The 20,676-nt window shown below is 54.4% G+C and overlaps 1 protein-coding gene across 7 annotated transcripts in view; it reads right to left on the reverse strand.

Annotated features, from left to right (window-relative positions):
* MSI2 (musashi RNA binding protein 2) overlaps positions 1-20,676 on the reverse strand; it is a 360,886-nt gene that overhangs the window by 43,247 nt on the left and 296,963 nt on the right. For all 7 annotated transcript variants that reach the window (XM_084862609.1, XM_084862607.1, XM_084862606.1 and 4 more), the window contains exons 8-10: positions 20,285-20,367; positions 5,870-5,984; positions 32-106 (exon numbers count right to left, since the gene is read on the reverse strand). In XM_084862609.1, the coding sequence (XP_084718735.1) occupies positions 32-106; positions 5,870-5,984; positions 20,285-20,367 (273 nt within the window). The remainder of the gene's footprint in view (positions 1-31; positions 107-5,869; positions 5,985-20,284; positions 20,368-20,676) is intronic.

A 20,676-nucleotide genomic window follows, 5' to 3' on the forward strand; every position in this document is an offset into this window, starting at 1 on the left:
GGTTCTAAAGCCCCCGGAGACAGACACTCACCTGGGAACTGGTAGCCGTAGCTGGGAGCGAATCCGGGGTAGCCGCGGCCGTAGGTCGCCACGAAGTTGGGGTAGCCTTGAACACAGAGAAAGCAGTCCTGTTAGCACAGCCGCCTGGGTCTGGCGGGACCGCGGGGAGGGCGAGGGGACAGCCCGAGTGTCTCCTCCTCAGAGTGACCGTCTCCCCTGAGGGTCTGTACCCGGGGCAGGTCACTCCTCTCCCCGGGCTGGGGGCGCCGCCGTCCGCCTGCTGGTAATTAACCTGCGTTTGGGCAGAGAGAGACCCAAAGCCCACGGCTTTGTTGACCTGCAGAGTAAATGCCAGGCATTAGCACCGAACTCGGCCCGTGCCTGGCTCTGACATTTGGAGAGCTTAGCCTGGATGTACTTTACCGTAAAGCTATTGACACTGGGAGATTGAAGTCCTCCAAGGCAGTGGGCAGCGGCCGGCGGCGCCAGCCCAGGCTCAGCCTGTGTCCTGAGTTAGCGGGGAAACTCAGGGCTTACACTGGGCCTGATGAGCCATGTGGGTCCAGAGGAGGTGGGTCCCCAGGCCCTCGTCCAAGCACACACACCCCATAGGGTACCGGAATATTCCCGGGAGAACAGCGAGGGGCTGGTTGTGTTCAGATGTGCACCACAAAGCTTAGCCCGAACCCGGAAGCCTGTGTCACATGTCTCGACAGGCATTTTGTAGCAACTGTCTATTTTCCAGACATCTGACCTAGCAGGCAAGCGAGGGGGTGATGGGTGAACTGAGGGTGCATGCTGGGTGGGCATGGGGTGCAGATGAAAATCTGGCTGGTGGTGTGGCCTTCTCCTTCCTGCTATGAGATGTCACTTCCCTCTACGTCCCTGCCTCTTAGTTCAGCTAGAGGAGGCTGGTGTAGCCTCCCGGACTGAGCTTCCACCGGCCACAGGAGGCCCACAGTGCCCACCCCGCCAGGCTCACGTGGTCTCCTTCCATGTGGGGTTCTCCCCCTCCACCTCCCCTGCCACCTCCACCAGCCTGACTTTGGCTTTGACCTCTGAGATTGTTGTCTGCGGCCATTTGTTGGCTGTCCATCGCCTGGTGCCCCTTCTCTGTGAGTCTCGGAGAGAGGCCTCCCTCTCTTCCTGGGAGCAGCGAAGGCTGCCCAGACGAGCCAGGCTGACCCTGACTGCTGAGGAGCAGGACCCGAGCGAGACTCAGAAAGAAGAGGAGCAGAGGGGCAGAGACGAGGGACAGGGATCAAGACGTGGCTGCCCTGAGTGGACACACACACACACACACACACACACACACGCAGGCTGCTTCTTGGGAACTTATTTCACGGCTGGCCAGCTCCATTCTCCTCTGAATTAATCACCTGCGATCAAATCCGATCTTTCAGCACTGGATTTCTTATACCATTATTTCAACAATATTGATAAACGGATTACATGCACGCAGCCAAGTCACTGCTGCCTGAGGCCTTTCCGCATGAAAAATGACTCATTTTCTCCTAACGCCTGTGCTGGGGGGTGGGGGGGTCTTAAATATTTTAGTGCTAATCTGACAGCAAAACTGCAAGCCCATATGTCACCTTCCAGACTCCTCGGGTGGGTGTGGGTGTGGGGGGTGGACCGCCCAGCCCCTCCCTGACTCGGGTGGGCCACCAGGAGGATTCCATTTTATCTGCTTTCCTCTTGGCGTGCTCGAAAGTCTTCAACAAGAAGGAAGAGAGGCATGGTCAAGTTCACACGGATTGGGGCCTTACCCCCATCTCTCTCGAGATGTCAATATTGTCTCCTGAACAACGAAGGTGAGAATTTGGCAGCTGCCAGAGTGGGGGTGTGGGTCTGATCACCACCCCCCCATCGCCGAACATCTTCTGGGTCAGGCAGATGAAATCATAAATTTATAATACAACATTTCTTCAATTTTCCTCTTCATTTACTGCTGTGCAGCCCAGCTCTGCTCCAGCGGCTCCTGGCCCCAGCCCATGGGGAGATGGACTGGCTGCATATCAATAGCACATTACGGCGGGCCCGTATGGCGGCTCCATCAGGCCACATTACGGGGAGGTGACCCAGCCACCACTTCCATTAGCAGCCGGGCCCCTCCTGCACTGGCTGCTGCGCAATTTATTTGCTCCAGTACTCTGGACGCCTGATCAATCCCACAGTAATTATCTCTTGTCACTAAAGAAAAACCAAGCCTTCTGCCTGGATGGCCACCTTTCTCTCCGAAAGGCTTTCCACTCGGGGAAAAGAAACTCAGAAATCTATAGTCGAATCTGAGAGTTTGCCAGCCAGCTCAGTCTAGTGCCCCCTCCCCGGAGTTCTCAGAAGTCTGGGTCTAGGCCTTGGCTCCACCCTCAGGTGTCTGTGTGCCAGCCGGGCACACGGCTGGGCCTCTCCCGGGCTCCGTTACTCAGCTCCAAGGAGGCTCGGAGCGTTGCTCCCACTGGGCCCTCGACTTGAGAGAGACAAGAGACAAGGACTGTGGATGTGTGGCCCCTGCTGTGGGGGTGCAGGGCACCGCCCGGGGTACCACACCGGCCATGAGATCGGCACACAAATACAACTCCAAGTGCCGAGAACAGATCACGGGCAAAAGGTCTGCAAGGTGCCCAGCCCCAGAATCATCCAGAATCACGGAGCTCCCCCGGACCTGTGCTGCCCAATTTAAATGTAATTTAATTTAAGTGATACAAAACAAAAACTTCAGTTCTTCGACAGGAGAGCCACGTCATCGATGCTCAACGGCCACCTGGGCGGCACAGAGCTGGCACCTCCTACGTCATGGGACGTCCCAGTGGACTGTGTGGCTCCCAAGGAAAACGAGGGGCTGGTTCCGTGTTTCCTCTGTTTACCGGGAAACAGCAGAGCAAGCGGAGACCTCATGGTTATTTTGGGGAAAGACAGATCCCAGGAGAAATGACAAGGAGTCCAGTTCTGCGGCCGTAAGTCCCGGCCCATCCCCACGTGGGCTGTGAGTGGATGCCAGCTGGTTACAGCGCCTTGTCCTGCTCCGTTTCCGAGGTGCCTCACACCGGGAAACGCGGGCGAGGGTTTCCCAGGGGCTTCCCAGCACCGCTTGGACGGGAATGCCTCTGGCTTCCTTCACCTGGGCAACGGGCTCTCCACTTGGGCCTGCGGGTGAGGCTTTTCAAGGCTTCGGCAACGAGGCGTTTTTCCCGGCACTGGTATTGACCCTGGTAGAGCCTGTGCCTGGCCAGGCCAGGGGAGGGCAAGGCAGTAGGACGATGTGGCGGAGAAGGCCAAGAGGAATCAAATCTATCAACAATAATAATTTTTTTTTCTTTATTAAGTCCATGTCCATTGAGGAAAACCAGAGAGTCTAGTGCACGGAGCTGGGTAACTGTGGGCACCTCTTTGCTGCTGTACAGAGACCTTTGCTCAGGGCCTCGGTTGATTTGCGTTTTGTCTGGCTCAGAGGCAGGGAGGCCTGACCCCTCCTCTTCTCTCCTGCGTTCTTTTTTAAGGAACTCCCACTGGGCCGATCATTCTATGATTCTGTCAGAGGCTGTGAAAGCCAAAACCCAAACAGCCGCAGGTTCCCCCCAAGGACGTCTGCCGCCACATCAAGAGAGACGGAGAAAGAGGAACTGGAACTGTACGCTCATCAGCCTTCCTGTGACGAGGCCGCCCCGCCGCCGACGGAGAAGTCTTGGGGATATTTAACAGTTCGTCCCGCCGTGTCCTGGTCATTTGCCGACCAGTGTGTCTGTCTGCTCTCACCAGACGTCAGCTACCGGGGGTCAGGCTTCATTCTCTGCTGCTGTCCCAGCATCCAGAACGGGCGTGGCCTTTAGTGGGCCCTCAATAAATATTTGTAGACTCAGAAAGGTGGGGCAGCACCCTGAGAAAGCCTCCATGTCATGCCCAAAGGCCTTTATACAGACTCCAAAAGCCAGCAGGTGGAAATGAACTCAACTCATTAAGTTTTTAAAAGATTTAAGCCATTCAGAGTTTCTTTTGGTACACAACACAGAGTAAAGATCAATTAAAAATTATTATTTAAAATAAGAGCCAGACAAGTGCCTTGCAGTCAAGCAGGAAATAATTCTAATTTCTTTTTTAAAAAATATATTTTTATTGATTTCAAAGAGGAAGAGGAAGAGAGAGACAGAAACATCAATGATGAGAGAGAATCACTGATTGGCTGCCTCCTGCAGGTTGGACCGAACCTGCTACCCAGGCATGTGCCCCTGACTGGAATCGAACTTGGGACCCTTTGGTCCACAGGCTGACGCTGTATCCAAACAGGCTAGGGCCCTCACTGATTTCTTTAAAAAAAAAAAATCTTATAATAATTACACTCGTACGTAAAAATATATTTAGTTCTGGTTCTTTAACTTTTTTCCATTAACAAATGCATTCCTCTATACCACACTATTTTAATTACTGCAGTTTTGTGCTATGTTCATATACTCCACCAAACTAGTCTTTTCTCATGTTTCCTTTTAACGCATTTTCTCACTTATTCTTAGTGTTTCTTCTTCCAGATATGTTTTAGAATCATTTCCCCAGTTTTTAAAGTCTTACAATAGGATTTTTCTTTGAAACCGTTAAACCTAAAATATTAATTTGAGAATAAACATCCCAGCTGTTTTCCATATTCTCATGGCATCTCTCTCCATTTTAAATTACTCAGAATGACTTCACCTGCCTTCATCATTTCCTCAGAAAAATCATTTTCAAGAATTTACGAGACCCAGGAAACTTTTACAAATGTAAAACTAAGCCAGGAGTGATTTGGACAGCAGCAAATCTGAAAATACATAAAAAGCTTATCAAACAATGTAGAGGAGGGACTCTTGGCCAAATCAAATGAAAACCCATTAAAACTAGGCAGATCGTGTGCCTAAATAGGATTTTTAGCATAACTACCATTTATCCCATTTAATTAATATTTTCCCGACACACAATAACTTGCACTAGAATACCGCTCTCTTGCCTTGAAATTTCTAATTATTGCTGCGACCCACTCCATTATGCGACTCCACGGCTTTCTCCATCTTTCATGCCATTTAAGCGGCAAGATTTTCAATTATCTACGCAGGACGGACAGAGATACTTTTAAGGAAGGGGCATAATATGCAACTCAATTTCTCTAGAAGCCAGGGGAGATCGTTTTTTGCCAGGACAAACACACTTGTCTTTCATCATTCCCCCCCATATAAAGAATAAAACAGGCTATTTAAAACATCCATTAAAATGCAAATTTTGATATCCCAAGAGAAAAATGTTAATCATTTAAATAGGCAGGATTATCGGCCACCCTCACCACTTCCCACCTCTCTCAAGTTTCAGAAGATGTAGCCTCAGCCCACACAAGTTCAGCCAGCCAAGGAGTCCTTAGGTCCTTACAAACTCCCAGTTAGGAGAGAGGGCTGGGACAGAGGGAGGGAGTGACTTTTCCTCCCTTTGAAGGAAGGGGTGGAAAGAAAGAAAATATCTAGTCCCTCCTATAAGCCAGACATGGGACAAGATGATCATCCCTCCCTCCCTCCCTCCCTCCCTCCCTCCATCTCTCCATCCATCCATTACTCCCTCCCTCCAATCACCTATCCCTCCCTCTTTCTCTTCCTCCATTCACCCATCCCTCCCTCCCTCCCTCCCTCCCTCCCTCCCTTCTCCATTCCTCCCTCCATCCTTCCATCCATCTATCCTTCCCTCCATCCATCTCTATCTCTGTTCATTTAATAGTCACAATTGCCTTGCAAGGGGGATTGTCATTCTCACCTACAGACAAGGAAACTGAGGCCCAGACAGGTAAACAGCTTGCCCAGCTGGTAGGCGGGTGCAGGCTTCCAAAGCCCCCAGCCCAGGGTGTCCCATCCAGACTCACCCAGCATCCCCATGCCAAGCATGAACGCGTCCATGGTGTAAGGCAGCCCCCGGGCCCGGCCTCTTGTCCCAGGTGGGAACATGACTTCCTTCGGCTGAGCTTTCTTACATTCTACCTGTTAAACAGAGAGGCGAACAAATGAGATGCAAATGAATTCCACGTAAATGTCAAATGCAGAGCTGATCTGGTTACGGACGGGCTGGGTTATTTTTAGCCTTGCTCCTTACTCGCTGTAAAAATAGCCGTGCAGAGTAAATGGCCTGCAAAATAAATATTTAAGAAAACACACCATTTGCGCAAATCCTGCTTCAGAAAAACCTACAAGGATGAAATTGGGTTTGGAAGGGCAGCGAGGACGTAAGCTTAAGGTACACACGCGTGGGTTGGGAGCTCAGAGTGTGTGGGTTGGGAGCTCATGAGAAGCAAGGAGGCACTCAGGGCTGTTGGTGGTGCCTGAGGACAGTAACAACCCCGCATGGCTGGATGGGCCTGTACATGTGTACAGAGTCCTCGTGGGTTCCTTTCAGTCAGTGACTCTTCACCCCGGGGCCCTCCGACTCCACCTCTCGTTAAACAGAGAGGCCAGCTAGTCTTAGTCCCATTTCACAGATGAGAAAACGGAGCGTCAGAAGACTTGTGTCACGGGCTGTAATCCGTATCCTGGCAGGGGCAGGCCTGAGGATGGGTCTTTAAAACTTCTAAGTCAGTGATGGCACTATCGCTATAAAACCATCGCCGGCACACTCCCGAGGGAAGAAATAAAATTAAACGCTGCTTCCGCCCATCTGGATTACAGGTTTCTTATTTTGCACCACATCTTCAAGGGGTTGATAATCGTGTCTGTTTCCTTCCGCCTCCAAAATTTCATAACCCTATCTCGCTCACACGCCCAGAAGTTACTTATTCAACATATATCTATATCTACATCTACCTATCTCTATGTCTACCTATATAAATAACATATAACGCAAGCCCCAGGAAATAAGTAAAATGGCTGCTGCTGAAGTTCCTACAGTATTTTCCCAGGGTTCCTTAGGCCCTTACTCAGCATTACTTGCTCTTAGTAGACAGATAAGCTGAACAGGCACTGTTAGCCAGTGATCGGTCCCATTGCTGATGAAGATGGGATGTCATAGGGTAAGTTGGGGGTCCTGAAACTGCCCACACCATCAAGGGTACGCATATCCGAAAACCCACCAAGCATCTGAAGGATGTCACCAGACAGAAGCAATGTGTGCCATCCGCCGTTACAATGGTGGCGTTGGTAGGTGTGCCCAGGCCAAAGAGAGGGGCTGGGCACAGGGTCACTGGCGCAGAAAGAGTGCTGAATTTGGCTGCATGTACTTAAGAACGCAGAAAGCAACACCAAGCTTAAGGCCGCTGGTCATTGAGCACATCCAGGTGAACAAAGCTCCCAAGACGCAGTGGAGAACTCACAGAGCTCATGGCGGATTAACCCACACATGAGCTCTCCTGCCCCTGTGAGACGATCCTTAGTGAAAAGAGCAGATTGTTCCTAAGACGGAAGAGGAGGTTGTACAAAAGAAAACGATATCCCAGAGGAACTGAGGAATCAAAAACTTATGACCCGGAAGTAAATTCAGCATAAAATAAGTGCTAATAAAAGTTAAAAAAAGAAAGAGCCCAGCTAGTGTGGCTCAGTGATTGAGTATCGACCTATGAACCAGGAAGTCATGGTTCCATTCGAGGTCAGGGCACATGCGTGAGTGGGGTCTGATCCCCAGTGGGGGCGGTGGGGGTGTGTGTGCAGGAGGCAGCCGATCAATGATTCTCACCATTGATGTTTCTCTCCTCTCCCTCTCCCTTCCTTTCTCTGAAATGAATGAGAGGGAGGGAGGGAGGGAGAAAGGGAAGGAAAAAAGGAGGGAGGGAGAGAAAGAGGGAGGGAGGGAGGGAGGGAGGAAGGAAAGAAGAGAAAGGAAGAAAGAAAGGAATGAATCATAATTGGGTGTATCAGATTTCTCCCCTAAACTTAGTGTGACAATTTGCTCCCGGACTCCAGGTCCCACCACCCCCAGGACTCAGAAGCAGGCTGAGAAACCTCATTTGCAAGAGCCTGCCCGAGCAGGGTGTGCTCTGCGGAGGCAGACAGATAATTACCTGACGATAACACCAGGATCCGGAATAATACCGCTAACCAGCTCACTTCCTAATAGCCCTATCGGTGACAATCTACTGCATTGTCTTATGAAAACCCGCTGCCTGTTCCTAGGCAACCTGATCAACGAAAATTTCAGGTTTATACAATTTTCATTTAGGGAACATAAAGGTTAACTGACTGTAATGGGAATATTTTAAACAAACCCACCTACTCTTCATCTCTTGGAGAAGGGCTGGCAGCTCTGTTTAATTCTGCCGTCTCCGCTGGTGTTGTTCTGGGCAGTGCCAAGTGCGTGGGTTCTGTCAACCACTGCTGTGCCAACCACGGGCACTCCCTGAGGCCAGGGGATGGGACGTGCATACTCTCTCAGGGACCCCGGCACCTCCCGGGCACTTGAGTGACAGGGAGCCTGCCTGGCCTGCACTGAAGGCTTCTGGGAAGATGTCTCAGGACCAGGAGGTCTGCCCACCCAGCCCCGATCCTCTTGAGGATGTTGGATGAAGAACACACACAAAAGGGGAAAGAGGCAGAACTATCCTCTGTATTGCAAGTCCTTCTAGTGGGTCAGGGCTCGCTGAGGATGGAACTCTGTCCTTCACCCATCACACAGGAGGAAACCTCGTCTCCCCCATCAGACAGTCCTTAAGGCGGGCATCAGGGTCAGTCCCGTCTTCCCTGGTGCCTCAGTGAAGGTCCACACACAGCGTGGACTCACTCACATGCTCGTTATGGCCAAGGAGACCATCTATTTAACTCAATGGGGCTGAGCAACTCCAAACATCGCAAGTGCTGAGCTGGGGAGGTGATGATGGGAGGGGGGGGAGGGGAGAGGAGAAAAAGGGGGAAGAGACACAGAGATAGATAAGGCAGCCCCACCTTCGAGAGCCCTCATTCTTCTGAAAAGCTCCGACCTGTCATGTTCTCCTAGCATTAAGGCAAGTCCTCACTCGTCAACCAGACCTTCTAACTCCTGGGCCGGCAGCCTCTGGAGCCTCTGGAGTGATAGACCACATTTGGGTCACACCCACCCCTCCCCCAACTCTGCCACCTTCCCACCGGGCCCTGAGCAAACCAGAGGACTTGGCATGGACAACCCGAGTTATAGTCAGAACCAACACGGGGAAAACCCGAAGCCAAGTCACCTCCTCAGGTCACCTGGCCACACGCTGTGTCCCGGCCAGCTGCGCAACAGATACCCCAGACTTAGTGGCTTCGAGCAACAATTTATCATTCTTTCTCGTGGTTCTGTGAGTTGAGTGGGCTCAGCGGGGCTCTGGCTGGCTGTCTCTCATGTGTTTGTGGTCAGATGGTGGCTGGGGCTGAAACCTGAGAGCCTGGACTCGGACGGAGCGAGGAATAAAATTCACCAGTTTATTCCTCACTCACGAGGCAGGCAGGGACGCTGGCTCTGCAGGGCCTGTCCGAGGTGGGGGCGGGGCACCTACTCCTGGCTTCTCCACGGCCCTCGGGCTTCTCACAGCGATGGCAGCCGCGTCCCAAGCGCAAGCACGCCAAGGAAGCTGGCACTGCCAGGCTTCTTCCAGCCCAACCCTGGGAGTCTCACTGCCATTTCCATCCTGTTCTGCTGGGGTACGGGTACGTGAATCCTGGGGGGCACAGCTCAAGGGCCGTCCGTGGAGACTAACCAACACATGAGCTCAGTGAAGAGCAGTGAGCAGACCATCGGGGGGGTGGGGAGCGGGGACTATTCCTCTCACCCTTGGTGTCCAGCTGGCTGGGTTCCTGGGGCAGGGGGCACTGAGGCTGCCTTCACCAGGGGGACCCAGCAGGACATGGGAGCTCCTCTCCCGGGGCAGCCCAGAGAGGCTTGTCTGGCCCCCAGGTCAACAGAAGTGCGATGGAGGGCGGGGGTAGAGTCTGAGGAGGGAACATCTCTGAGTCTCGGTCCTTGAATCTCCTCAACCAACATTTCAGCCCCCACCTCCACAGCGCCTTCTGGTGGCTGTGCTGCTACTGCCTCAAAGACAGGCGCAGAAAACCTGTCAGGTTGGCGGGGCCAGAGATGGAGCAGGAGGTGACACTTGGAGCCGTGCTTGTAAGAAGCCCAGAGGACACTGTGACCAGCTGCTCATACTGGGAAGACAAGTGTCACAGCTGACAAAGCCAAGAAGCAGTCCCACCCCAGGGACTGAAGACCAGCTCCCCAAAGGTAGATGGCACTGGCTTTGAAATGCCCATCCCCAAGCATGCTGCTCCGCTTCGGCAACTGGGCTGGGAGGAGAGGAGTGGCTCTGTGCCCCACGGCTCTGGGCCCGGAAGAATGGCCTTTCGGAGGACTCACAGGCTGACGTGAGCTTGCACACGTGTGAGCGCCAACCCTCCGTGCTGGCTGCCTCCCCCATCAGGGTCCAAAGCAACTCAGCAAGGGCCGCTTCTAACCTAACTCGCTACTTAGAAATAATTTCACTTACAGGGAAGTCGCAAGGACAGCACAAAGCACACCTGTACCCTTTACCCAGATCACCTGTTGTCAACCGGCTGTCACTCTGCTTTCTCATTTGCACACGCTCTCTGACTGTAGCTATGATTCCCCCCCCCCCCCCGCCCGACCATCTGAGCGTGAGTTGCACACATGAGGGTGTGCCTTTCCCAAACATAAAGACATTTTCTGATGTAACCGCAGTGCAGTAATCAACCTCCGACATTTAACACCGATGTCCTCTATCACCGTCTCTCCACCTTACAGAACAGGAAGCCGAGGCCCAGGATGTCAGACACCTGGCCTAGCACTGCCGACTGGTCCGTGTGTGGCACGGCTGGGCCTGAGCCCAGATCTGCCGGATGCCATGGCCCGTGCCCAGTGGGTCCTCTGCCATGCCCTAAGGGGGAACGTTTGGCACTGGCTTTCGGAGAAGGCCGCTGGGAGTTCTGTGGGGGCAGCTTCTCAGCAGCTACTCGGAGTGGCTGCCCCCCTCCCTGCCCCCCAGCTGGCCCGGAGCCCTCCCTGAGGCAGCTCCCGGCCTGGCACCCTTTGGAAGAGGAAGAGGCTGGCAGTCTGAGAAACCAGGGTCTGGGAAGTGAAAAGGCTTTTGTTTCTTCCTGGTTTCTACACAAACAGCCCCTGTCAGCACGCCCCCAGGGCCGGAGGGAAACCAGGCCCCTCCGGGTCTGGCGAAACCCAAGCCCTGGGCTGTGGCCTTGACTTTCAGCCCAGGACAAGGAAACTCTGTGTGGCCTGAAGGGGCCAGTGTTTGCAGCCTCACTTCCACCCCAAGCAGGTCATGTTAGAAACCGGGAGAGAGGGGCCCATTTCAAAGGGTAAAACCCACCACTGGCTGCTCAGAGGTCAACCCGGACTGGCTGGCTGGGAGGAGAGGGGGTGGGGAGCTGGGTGGGCGAGTGCTCGGGGATGACTGTGGCTTCCACGGTGGACAGTGTCCTTCTGTGCAGCTCCTGGGAAGACAGAGGTCTGACTGGGTCTTGCCCTGAGATCAGGGGCTGCTCCTCAGCCAGGCTCTGGGGATCTAGGCCAACACTCTCCTCTGAAGTCCCCGGCTCACCATCTCCTCGGTCCTGAGGTCCGGAGAAGGGGCGATGACACCCTAGTGCAACGATTCAGGGGTCCTGCCCTGGCCAGGTGGCTCAGTTGGTTGGAGCGTCGTCCTGTACACCAAAGGGCGGTGGGTTCAATTCCTGGTGGGGGCACATGCCCAGGTTGTGGGTTCGATCCTTGGTCAGGGCACATACAGAAGGCAGCCAATCGATGTTTCCCTTTTATATCAATGTTTTTCTCTCTCCCTTTCCATCCCCACTTCCTCTCTCTCTCTCTCTAAAAAAAAAAAAAAAAAAAAGGATTCAGGGACCCTGCCTGGAGCCCAGCAGCTCCCAGACTGCCCAGTAAGGCAGGAGAGTCAGCTGCCCCCAGGAACCACACAGCGCTCCCAACTTCGGCCTGTGCCACCCCGTGGCCACAGCCTTTCCTTCTGCCCACTGCTCTCTCTCGCCCTCTCTGCCAGTCACAAGCCTTTCTGGAGACTCCAGGAGGGCAGGACCCCATGGGGCTCATGCAGGTTCATAACTCGGGTTCAGGGGGACCTGCTCTCAAGAGCAGAGCAGGGAGGCCCAACAGGAGGCCAGCTTCTCGGGGAGGAGAGGTCTCTACTGTCCTCAAAGCCTAGGCTGTGCCAGGGACCACCCGGCTGCTGCAAAACGAAGGCTGGGGGTGGGGGTGGGCTGTTCAACAACAACTATGAGTTCAGCAGAGCATCAAACCAGTGCGGCCCGGGCCTGTGGACCCCGCACAGCTGCTCGCCGCACACCCAGGCGGCCCTGAGCGCTGCTGAGCGGAGCTGAAGAACAAGGCTGAGGAATGCCAAGGTGCAGGACGATAGCACGTCAGCAGCCCGCTCCAGAGAGGCCAGAGGGCGGGACCCCACTCTCCTCCCCCTGGCGCTCACCCCCGAGATGGACCCGCTGGGGTCTCTCTCTGAGTGACCTTCAGAGCATCACGTCACCTCTTCTTGGTTCTACCGTCCACTCCGGGGCTCCCACTCTACAGAGTCACTTATCCCTGGCCAATAGGATCAATCCCGGGAGGAAGGAGCACAGCGTGTCCTGAGCACTCCCATTCGCTAGGCACGGTCACGCCATCCTCCTGTGTGTGCGCATACACGTATGATGGTATATACACAGAATGAAGGTGGTAAAGCCAGTTCCTATCTGTGCTGACTTAAACCCCAAAGACTGGGTGGGGAGCAGCGAGGAGAGGAAGTGGCCGCAACCCCAGCCCAGCAGACCGTGGGTGGACTTTCTCCTTAAACGCCCCCCCCCTCCCGCCCCCCGCCTGCCGCCAGGTAGGGCCCCAGCTTCCTGCCTTCGTCAGCAAGGTGCAGAGGGAGTTGCCGAGCCTGCACTATTTGGGGAAAAAGCTGATGGTGGCAGCAACAGCTGTTCTTTTCCTTTCTGGGAGCCTGCAAGGACGTTTCAAAGTGAAAGGAAGCCTCCGCCTCCAGCAGGTGCCCAGACAGCCACCAGGCTGGGCACTTCCCCAGGCAAGGGTGGGCTTCGCTGGGGCCTGCGCCGAAGGGGCCCGGCGTCATGTCTCTGTTTGAGAGCGAAGGAAAGAAGAGGCGTGGCTTGAGCATTAGCCTGCGCCTCCTGGAAGTCAAAGAGCAGCCCAGCAAAAGGCAAAGGCAGACCAGGCTCCAGGCAAGGGGAGCAGAGGGAGAGCTGCCTCTTTCGAGGGTCCCTGCGCCCCTCCCGGGGTGATTGTAGGGGACGCGGGAGGCAGCACTCGCAGCAAAGCCCAGAGGCGAGGGCCACCTGGACACTGAGAAAGATGCTCCGCTCTCCTCATCCCTCACCCCATGGTGACCTCACCAGAGGACACATGAAGGGCAAATGAGTCAGAACTCAGGGGACTGGGAGGCCACCTCTCCTCCAGCCTCATTACTTCTGCCTAAACAGCAACAAACATTTACCCCAACCACTCAGCCTGCCCTCCCCGTCACTCCCCCCCACAGAAATCCCTCTGCCCCAATTAGCAGCAACACACAAACAATGCGTGTGCCAGTGCGTGATTGGGTGTGTGTGTGTGTGTGTGTGTGGGGGGGGGGGGAACACAGGACCTCCCTCTCCACGGAAAGCGAGATTCATTTATTAAGTGCCTCTCTGGCATTTCCTTTTTTTGCCGTCATCCTGCTTGTTTAATATTGCATTTGACATTCTCATTTTATAAATGGTAACAGAAGCAGAATGGATGGCTAAAATTAGCTTACGAGTGAGAATGATGCTACAAATAGGGTGGGGAACACAGAAGCCTTGTTAATTCCACCCACATCACTCCCCCCGGCCTCCGCTTTTGGGCTGGCTCCCGACCCAGCTCCCAGGCTTCCAGCTGAGGAGGAGCAGCCTGAGGGAGGGGGCTGTGCCCAGTCATCCGGGCACCCTGCCAGGTAGCAGCGCCCCGTGCCCACCCTGCCTGGGGCTCTGCGACCGCCTGGCCCAGCTCTGCAGCCGCAGGTCCCAGAGGCCAACCAGGGACTCCCCTGCTGTCCCTCCTCCTGGCCCTCCCACCCCTAAGGGCCTGCTCCAGGGTTAACCCACAGGGTGCCCTGGGCTGAGGCAGCTGGCCTGAGACCCCACCAGGCTTTGCTCAGAGGAGTGGGATGATTCAGTTGCAGGGGGAGCCAGCCTCCCTGGGACCTCCCCTCAGTGTCCCCTCCTCCCTCTGCTCTGCGGGATGTGCCCTCCACGCTGCACGGAGTATGCCTACCTCACACCCTGGCCTGCCCCAAGACTCGGGTCCTAGTCCTGCTCTGGTCTGCACACCTGCATTTTACTGACCTGTAATCATGCCAGGAACGCCTTAGCTTGTGAGCACAATTTGTTCAATAAAACGATTCTAAGAATAATGACAGCGGTGGCGACAATAATAGTAAAAGACCCGTCCCCTTCATAGAGCGTGCTGTGTCCTTTCAGAGCCCTCCCCAAGTCCTCAGCCCACCCTCTCTGAGGCAGGGGCCATCATCACTGTCTCAGACGTGGGCCCAAGGTCACACACTGGAGCAGTGAGCAGCTGCACTGGGTACTGGGCAGCGAGGGGGCGGCACCTTTTGCTGAGCAGGCCTCTTGGATTGACAGCACCCTACTCCAAGCATTCCTCTACTCCCCACCCTGCCCCGCCCCCAACACAGAAGGCACCAGTACTTCCTGCAGGCTGTTACCCTAAACCCCAGCGTCTATCTGGGGCACCCTGCCCCATAGTCTGCCTCTGACGAGTAAAAGGCTGACTCAGCAGGGACCTCCCTTCCCCGCACCAGGCGGGGCTGCAGTGACCCTGGGTGGCCCCGGAGATAAGCAGACACACCTGCTTTAGCCACATTAGTTGGCGGGAGTAGGAAACTACAGCCGATGGGCCAAATCCAGCGGCTGCTTTTTTGGTAAATAAGGTTTTACTTTAATGTAGCCACACAAACCAGGTCCTTACTGTCCTGCACTGTGATGGCACAGTGGAGTAGTTGTGACAGACAGACATGGGGCCCTCAAAGGCTAAAATATTCACTATCTAGCCCAGTGGTTCTCAACCTTTCTAATACAGTTCCTCATGTTGTGGTGACCCCCAACCATAAAATTATTTTCGTTGCTACTTCATAACTAACTTTGCTACTGTTATGAATCGTAATGTAAATATCTGTGTTTTCTGATGGTTTTAGGCGACCGCTGCTGTAGAGCCTAAGACCATTGGAAAACTCGGAGGATCCAGCCCTTCACCCCAGTGATGCGCCCACACATTTACAATAGATGCTGCAAGACCCAGAGCAGAGGGCGGGGTGAGTCCTCCTGGGACAAGACCTGTCTCTGATTACAGGGGATGGTGGGTGGTGCTGGCCTTCACGTGACAGGCGGGCCATTGGCTCCCTGCTCTCAGGGCTTCACTTCCCTCATCCCGGACCCCTTCCTGACTCTGGGTGACCATTGTGACCCGAATTACTATTTTATCTCTTGATAGCCGTGGTCCTTGTCCCATGCTTCCGAGACTTAAAGTGTGCACAGATCACTGAGTATGTCAAAACACAGGTTTTAATTCAGTAGACTGGGAGTAGGGGTGGGGAAGGAGTGTGAGACTGTGTTTCTAACCAGCTTGCAAACTGCTTAGCAATTTTCATAAATCAGATCACCTTAAAGGAACAAGCAGCAGGACCATTTAAAAGCACCCTATGGTAAACCGTGTAAAAGCAAAGCTTTGCCTCCACCAGTCAAACCAATCCTGATTTTTCAGTTCTGAGGTTTGCCTATGTCGGCAGAAGGGTGCAGTGTGAGCACAGGGTTGGAGCCAGAAAGACACAGGTTCAAATCCCAGTTCTGCCACCGAGAACCCTGGGCTCCAACGCTCTGGACTCGAGTCCCACCTAAAAGACGGGACAATGACCCCTACCTCAGCACGAAAGGAGACGCCTGTGCACAGTATAGAGCTCCATCACAGTGCCCGGGAAATACCAATGCCGCCAGCTGAGTCAGGTGTGGGAACAGGCTCTCCAGGTGCCCGGGCACCTTTCCAACCGACCCCAAGTTCTCACCAGCGAGGCTGGTGTTGCCTCCCGGACTCCATTGAGGCAGGGACTGAGCCAGGCCTCTGGGGAAGCCCGGAGCGGGTCTGTGCGGACCCCGCCCCCTGCCCTGCGCTGCCGCCTCGCGCTGGCTGGCCTGCGGCTCGCCAGGAGGCCTGGGAGGCTGCGCTGGCACTAATCAAGCCAGTGTCCCTGCGGCTCCGAGGCGGCTTCAATCAGGGCCGCGGCGGGAGGCCTTATTAGCTGCTCCCACGCCCGGGCTTGCAGAGTGGTCTGAGGTGTTCCTCCCGGAGGGTCACCATGTGGCTGTGCATGTGCGAGCATGAGTGTGCGTGTGCGTGTGCGCGTGCGTGTGTGTGTTCTGAGAAGGGGCCGTGTTTGTGCTTCACTCTGACCTGTGCCAATACAGAGGGAGGGGCTGAGTAAGGGGCCATCATCTCGTGGGGGTTGGCCCTGAGCTGGGGTGGTGGCCAGTTGCCCGGCAGGCCCCTCCCTCACCTGCCTGGAGATCCATCGTGGCTGACAGGGATTGCCTATCCCCAAAGCTTAGCTCCTCCCCAGAGGGGAATTGGGCCCAGTGAGCCCATCTCTGCGTGGGCAGCAACGTGGCTGACTGGGCAGCCAGTGGCCTTGGGAGGTGTAGACCTGCTAGGTGACCTTTGACGTCCCCGTCAGCCTGGAGGCGGAGAGCCTATTGGGTACAGATGTGAGCTCTGGGCTTAGCTCTTGGGGCTTGAAATCTGGTGCTGCCAATGATGGACGCTGTGGCCCTGGGCAAGTTGCTGAGCTTCTCTCTCTGCCTCACCTTGCCCACCAGTAAGATGGGGAGGTAATGAGCGCCTGCACCAGAGTGGGTGTGATAAGCCAACGAGAAGAGGCGCAGAGAGCAAGCGCTCATCAGGGCGTGTAGTTTAGCATAAAAAAATGTCAGCTATTCACGGGGTCTGAGTGGGAGGTACCATGTGGGGTCTTCTTGGCCACCCCCTGCCACCACCCTGGTGGTGACCCCCTTCAGCCAGGGCCTCTATGGGGCGGGAGACAGAGCTCTGTGCTCCCAGCTTCCTGACAAGCACTCCCGCCTGCTGCTGGCTCTCCAGGATGGCGGAGAAGGGCCCTCATTTTTTAAAATGCCCAGGAGACTCGCCAACCAGATTAGATAGGAAATGGCTCTGAAAATGATGATGGGCCTCACGGTCACATGGTCCCCTCTAAGCTTATTTCTTCTATAATTATCCGTACAGGACCCCGAGGGCCAGGGCACGGGAGCTCTGGTTAACCGCAGGCCTGGAGGCAGGTCCTGACTGTGCCTGGCCAGCAGCGAGCCCTTCGTTTCTGTGCCTGGCAGAGGGCCCGAGGGCCCAGGACCCCCAGCACAGCCCGGTTTACAGAACACGCCCGGGACAGTCTGACCGCCGGGGTTTCTGCTTAGCAGTCTCTGAGGTCTCCAAGTCTTTCCATCTCTCATTTGAATTCTGTCCGTCGCACCGTTTAAATTCATCTCCTCTTCCTTAGGCCTCGGAAGCACAAACCAGTATCACAGAATCCACAGCGATTCAGGACTCAGCTCCTCTCCCAGTGCCCCTCAGAGGAGGGGCCCCGCCACCCCATGAGGGGTCACCACAGGCCCTTACACTAGAGTTCAGGGAGGCGACCCACCAACGCCCTCGCCAGCGGCTTAACTCCCTGAGAGCTGGAAAGGGCGGGGCGGGCGCCTGCAGGGACACCTTCAAAGCCTGTCTGCGACCCCACCCACTGCACCCCACGCTCTCCTCTCATTTACTTCCACTTCTGCTTATTGTCTTAAATAACAGGTAGCAGCCCAGATTCAAAAGGACAGAAACCCTAGCGCCGTGGCCGGCAAACGGCGGCTCTCGAGCCACATGCGGCTCTTTGGACCCTTGAGTGTGGCTCTTCCACAGAATACCACGCCCTGGGCGAGTTTATTTTGAAGAAGTGGCGTTAGAAGAAGCTTAAGTTTTAAAAATTTGGCTCTCCAAAGAAATTTCAATCGTTGTACTGCTGATATTTGGTTCTGTTACTAACTGATGAGTTTGCCGACCACTGCCCTAGCGCTATAAACAGCTATCTGCACCTGCCATCGTCAGCCTTGACCTGGGTGGAAAGAAGGGACACCTGTCAAATGACTGGGGGCAATGGCTACAAACCTCTCTGGCTTTACCCTGCTGGGGCTGAAACTCTACCTTCTGATCGCCCAGGGGCACCTTGCCTAGAGGTTCCCTTGCTGGAGCTGAAACTCTACTTTCTGATCGCCCCCCTAATCATCTGGGGGTTCACCCTCCCACCCGAAGCTCAAACAACTGTCTGTCTGGGGTAATCCGAGAGTCAATAAGCTCAAGACCCACCTTCCTTCACTGCCCGCGCAGCCCTGAGGCGTATCCCCTGGGCCGAGTTTCCCCACTGGAACAGTGGAAAGCATAAAGCCCTTCCCCACGCGCCTCAGGTCCCCTCAGAGCCAGCAGTGGTGAAGGCCACACGTTGGAGGCAACGCTCGGTGTGGCCCCTGGCCAGCTGACCTGTGCCTTCCTGGTGAAGCGGTCAGTCCTGGCAGGAGGGAATGTGCCTGCCAGCGCTCTCGGCCGTGCCTCCTAGTCCGTCACCCACACCCGGCTGGGGCAAACATGTACCTGGGCCCGCAGGCATGTTTCCCTTTAAGCCCTCGTCTCTCTAGTTTTAAGAATTGCAAGTAGGAACCTAAGGAAAGAGAGGGGGACCGGCTGGAAGGCACTGGCTTCCGAGGGCAGGAAAGCCAGGGAGGGCACCTGTTAGCCCCACACACTTATCTCCCCTTTACCATTTTAACGCCCGAGCTGACACCTCTAATCTATAGCATGCAGAGAAACGGTATTTTCATTTCAGATGCATACGATGGCTAGGAACAATACCAACAATATTATTGTAGTGCCCTGGGAAAAAATTAGCAAGTCAAATATTGAATCAGGCCTGTAGCACCACATGCTAAGCAGATTGCTTTGATCTTATCCACTCTAAAAGCTCCATTATTGAATTTAAAGTCAGGGAACACATATCAGACCATATACAATGAATAGTTTGGGCTTCAAACAATGCATGTTTCCGAAGCAACGAATGTTCTGACTAAAGGAAAGAAGAAAAATAATACTGAAGTTACGGCTGCGATTGAGACATAAATTTGCCCTCCTTCTCTTGGACCGGGGGCCCTGCTGGCCAACCAGAATGTTTTGGCTCTGAGGGACCTGCTGAGCTCCCATTGCTCTGCAACCAATAACCAAGGGCTTTATCACCCACCTACTCAAACCGGAAGACAGGAGTTTGAGAAGGAAAGCAGCCAGTGTGCACATTCTGCACATGGTGCGGCGCCCTCTGGTGGCCATGTCTCTGGGAGGCCTACCCGGTTCCCAAAACTTCCAATGATTCAACCTTCCTCTCCCTGAGGAGCCACCTCTAGGAAAAGGAGCTTCAGAGAGCAAAAGGGAGGGGCAGAAGCAGCTGATCATGACAATGAAATTAATTGATCGAAGGGAGAAAAATGTTAATTATCCAGCAAAGAGACATAATGGTGGTAACCAACATACCTAGGACAGTGGTCGGTAAACTCACTAGTCAACAGAGCCAAATATCAACAGTACAAATATCAACAGAACTTTCTTTTGAGAGCCACATTTTTTAAAACTTAAACTTCTTCTAATGCCACTTCTTCAAAATAGACTCGCCCAAGCCGTAGTATTTTGTGGAAGAGCCACACTCAAGGGACCAAAGAGCCGCATGTGGCTCACAAGCCGCGGTTTGCTGACCACGGACCTAGGATATCCTGCACTCCCCTGTCCCAACCCCTCTAATTGCCAACCTAAACAGCAAACACATGCCCTAAGCCTGGGATCTGGTGAACTACAACCTGCCGACCACATCTGCCCTCTGCCAGCTTTGGTACAGCTGCGTTAAGGACAGGTTTTCCATTTTTAAATGGTAAAAACAAATATTGGTGACACATGAGAATGACATGAGATTTCATCGTCCGTGTCCTGCTCGTTCATGGATGCCTTCCCGCTACAACATCACAACAGCTGTGACAGCCCGCTGTGTGGCCTGCAAAGCTATATGGCCCCGAACTCCTGCTGTTGGCAGGGCTGACCCCCTGGAGTCCAGCCTCCTTGCCCACCCCGCCCACCCTGCAGCATGGTGACCCCGCTCGGGCGGTCTGCGTGACACGGCGTGTAGATGGGGGGAGGGAGGCATCGCCTTTCAGCGTGACCCCTGTAAACTTACCATTTTATTATTGATTTCATGGAAATGAATCTCACAGACCTTCTCCACAACGTCTTCATTCTCAAAAGTGACAAAGCCAAACCCTAAAGGAAAAGGGGAGACAGAGACAAAAAAAAGAGGGAGGGTGAGTTCAGTTCTGACCGCCCACGCATTTTCTCTTGTCTGTCCCACAGTGGCCACAGGCTCCCAGGCTGGGAGCCGGGCGTGCAGACCCCTGGTTGAGGACACGATTTCTAATTAGTGCCCTCGCGACAGTGAGGAAAAGTCAATGATTTCACCCACGTGCGGCGGGCGCTGGGTGGCTTCCATTTGTCCCCAAGCAAACAGGACATTTTCCTGTCTCTTTGTTGCAAGGTGGTGGGCAGCCCGCGGCAGCGGGCTCACCGTGGGGC

Source organism: Pipistrellus hanaki (genome assembly GCF_964339955.1).
Source record: "Pipistrellus hanaki genome assembly, chromosome: 16".
Lineage (NCBI taxonomy): Eukaryota > Metazoa > Chordata > Mammalia > Chiroptera > Vespertilionidae > Pipistrellus > Pipistrellus hanaki.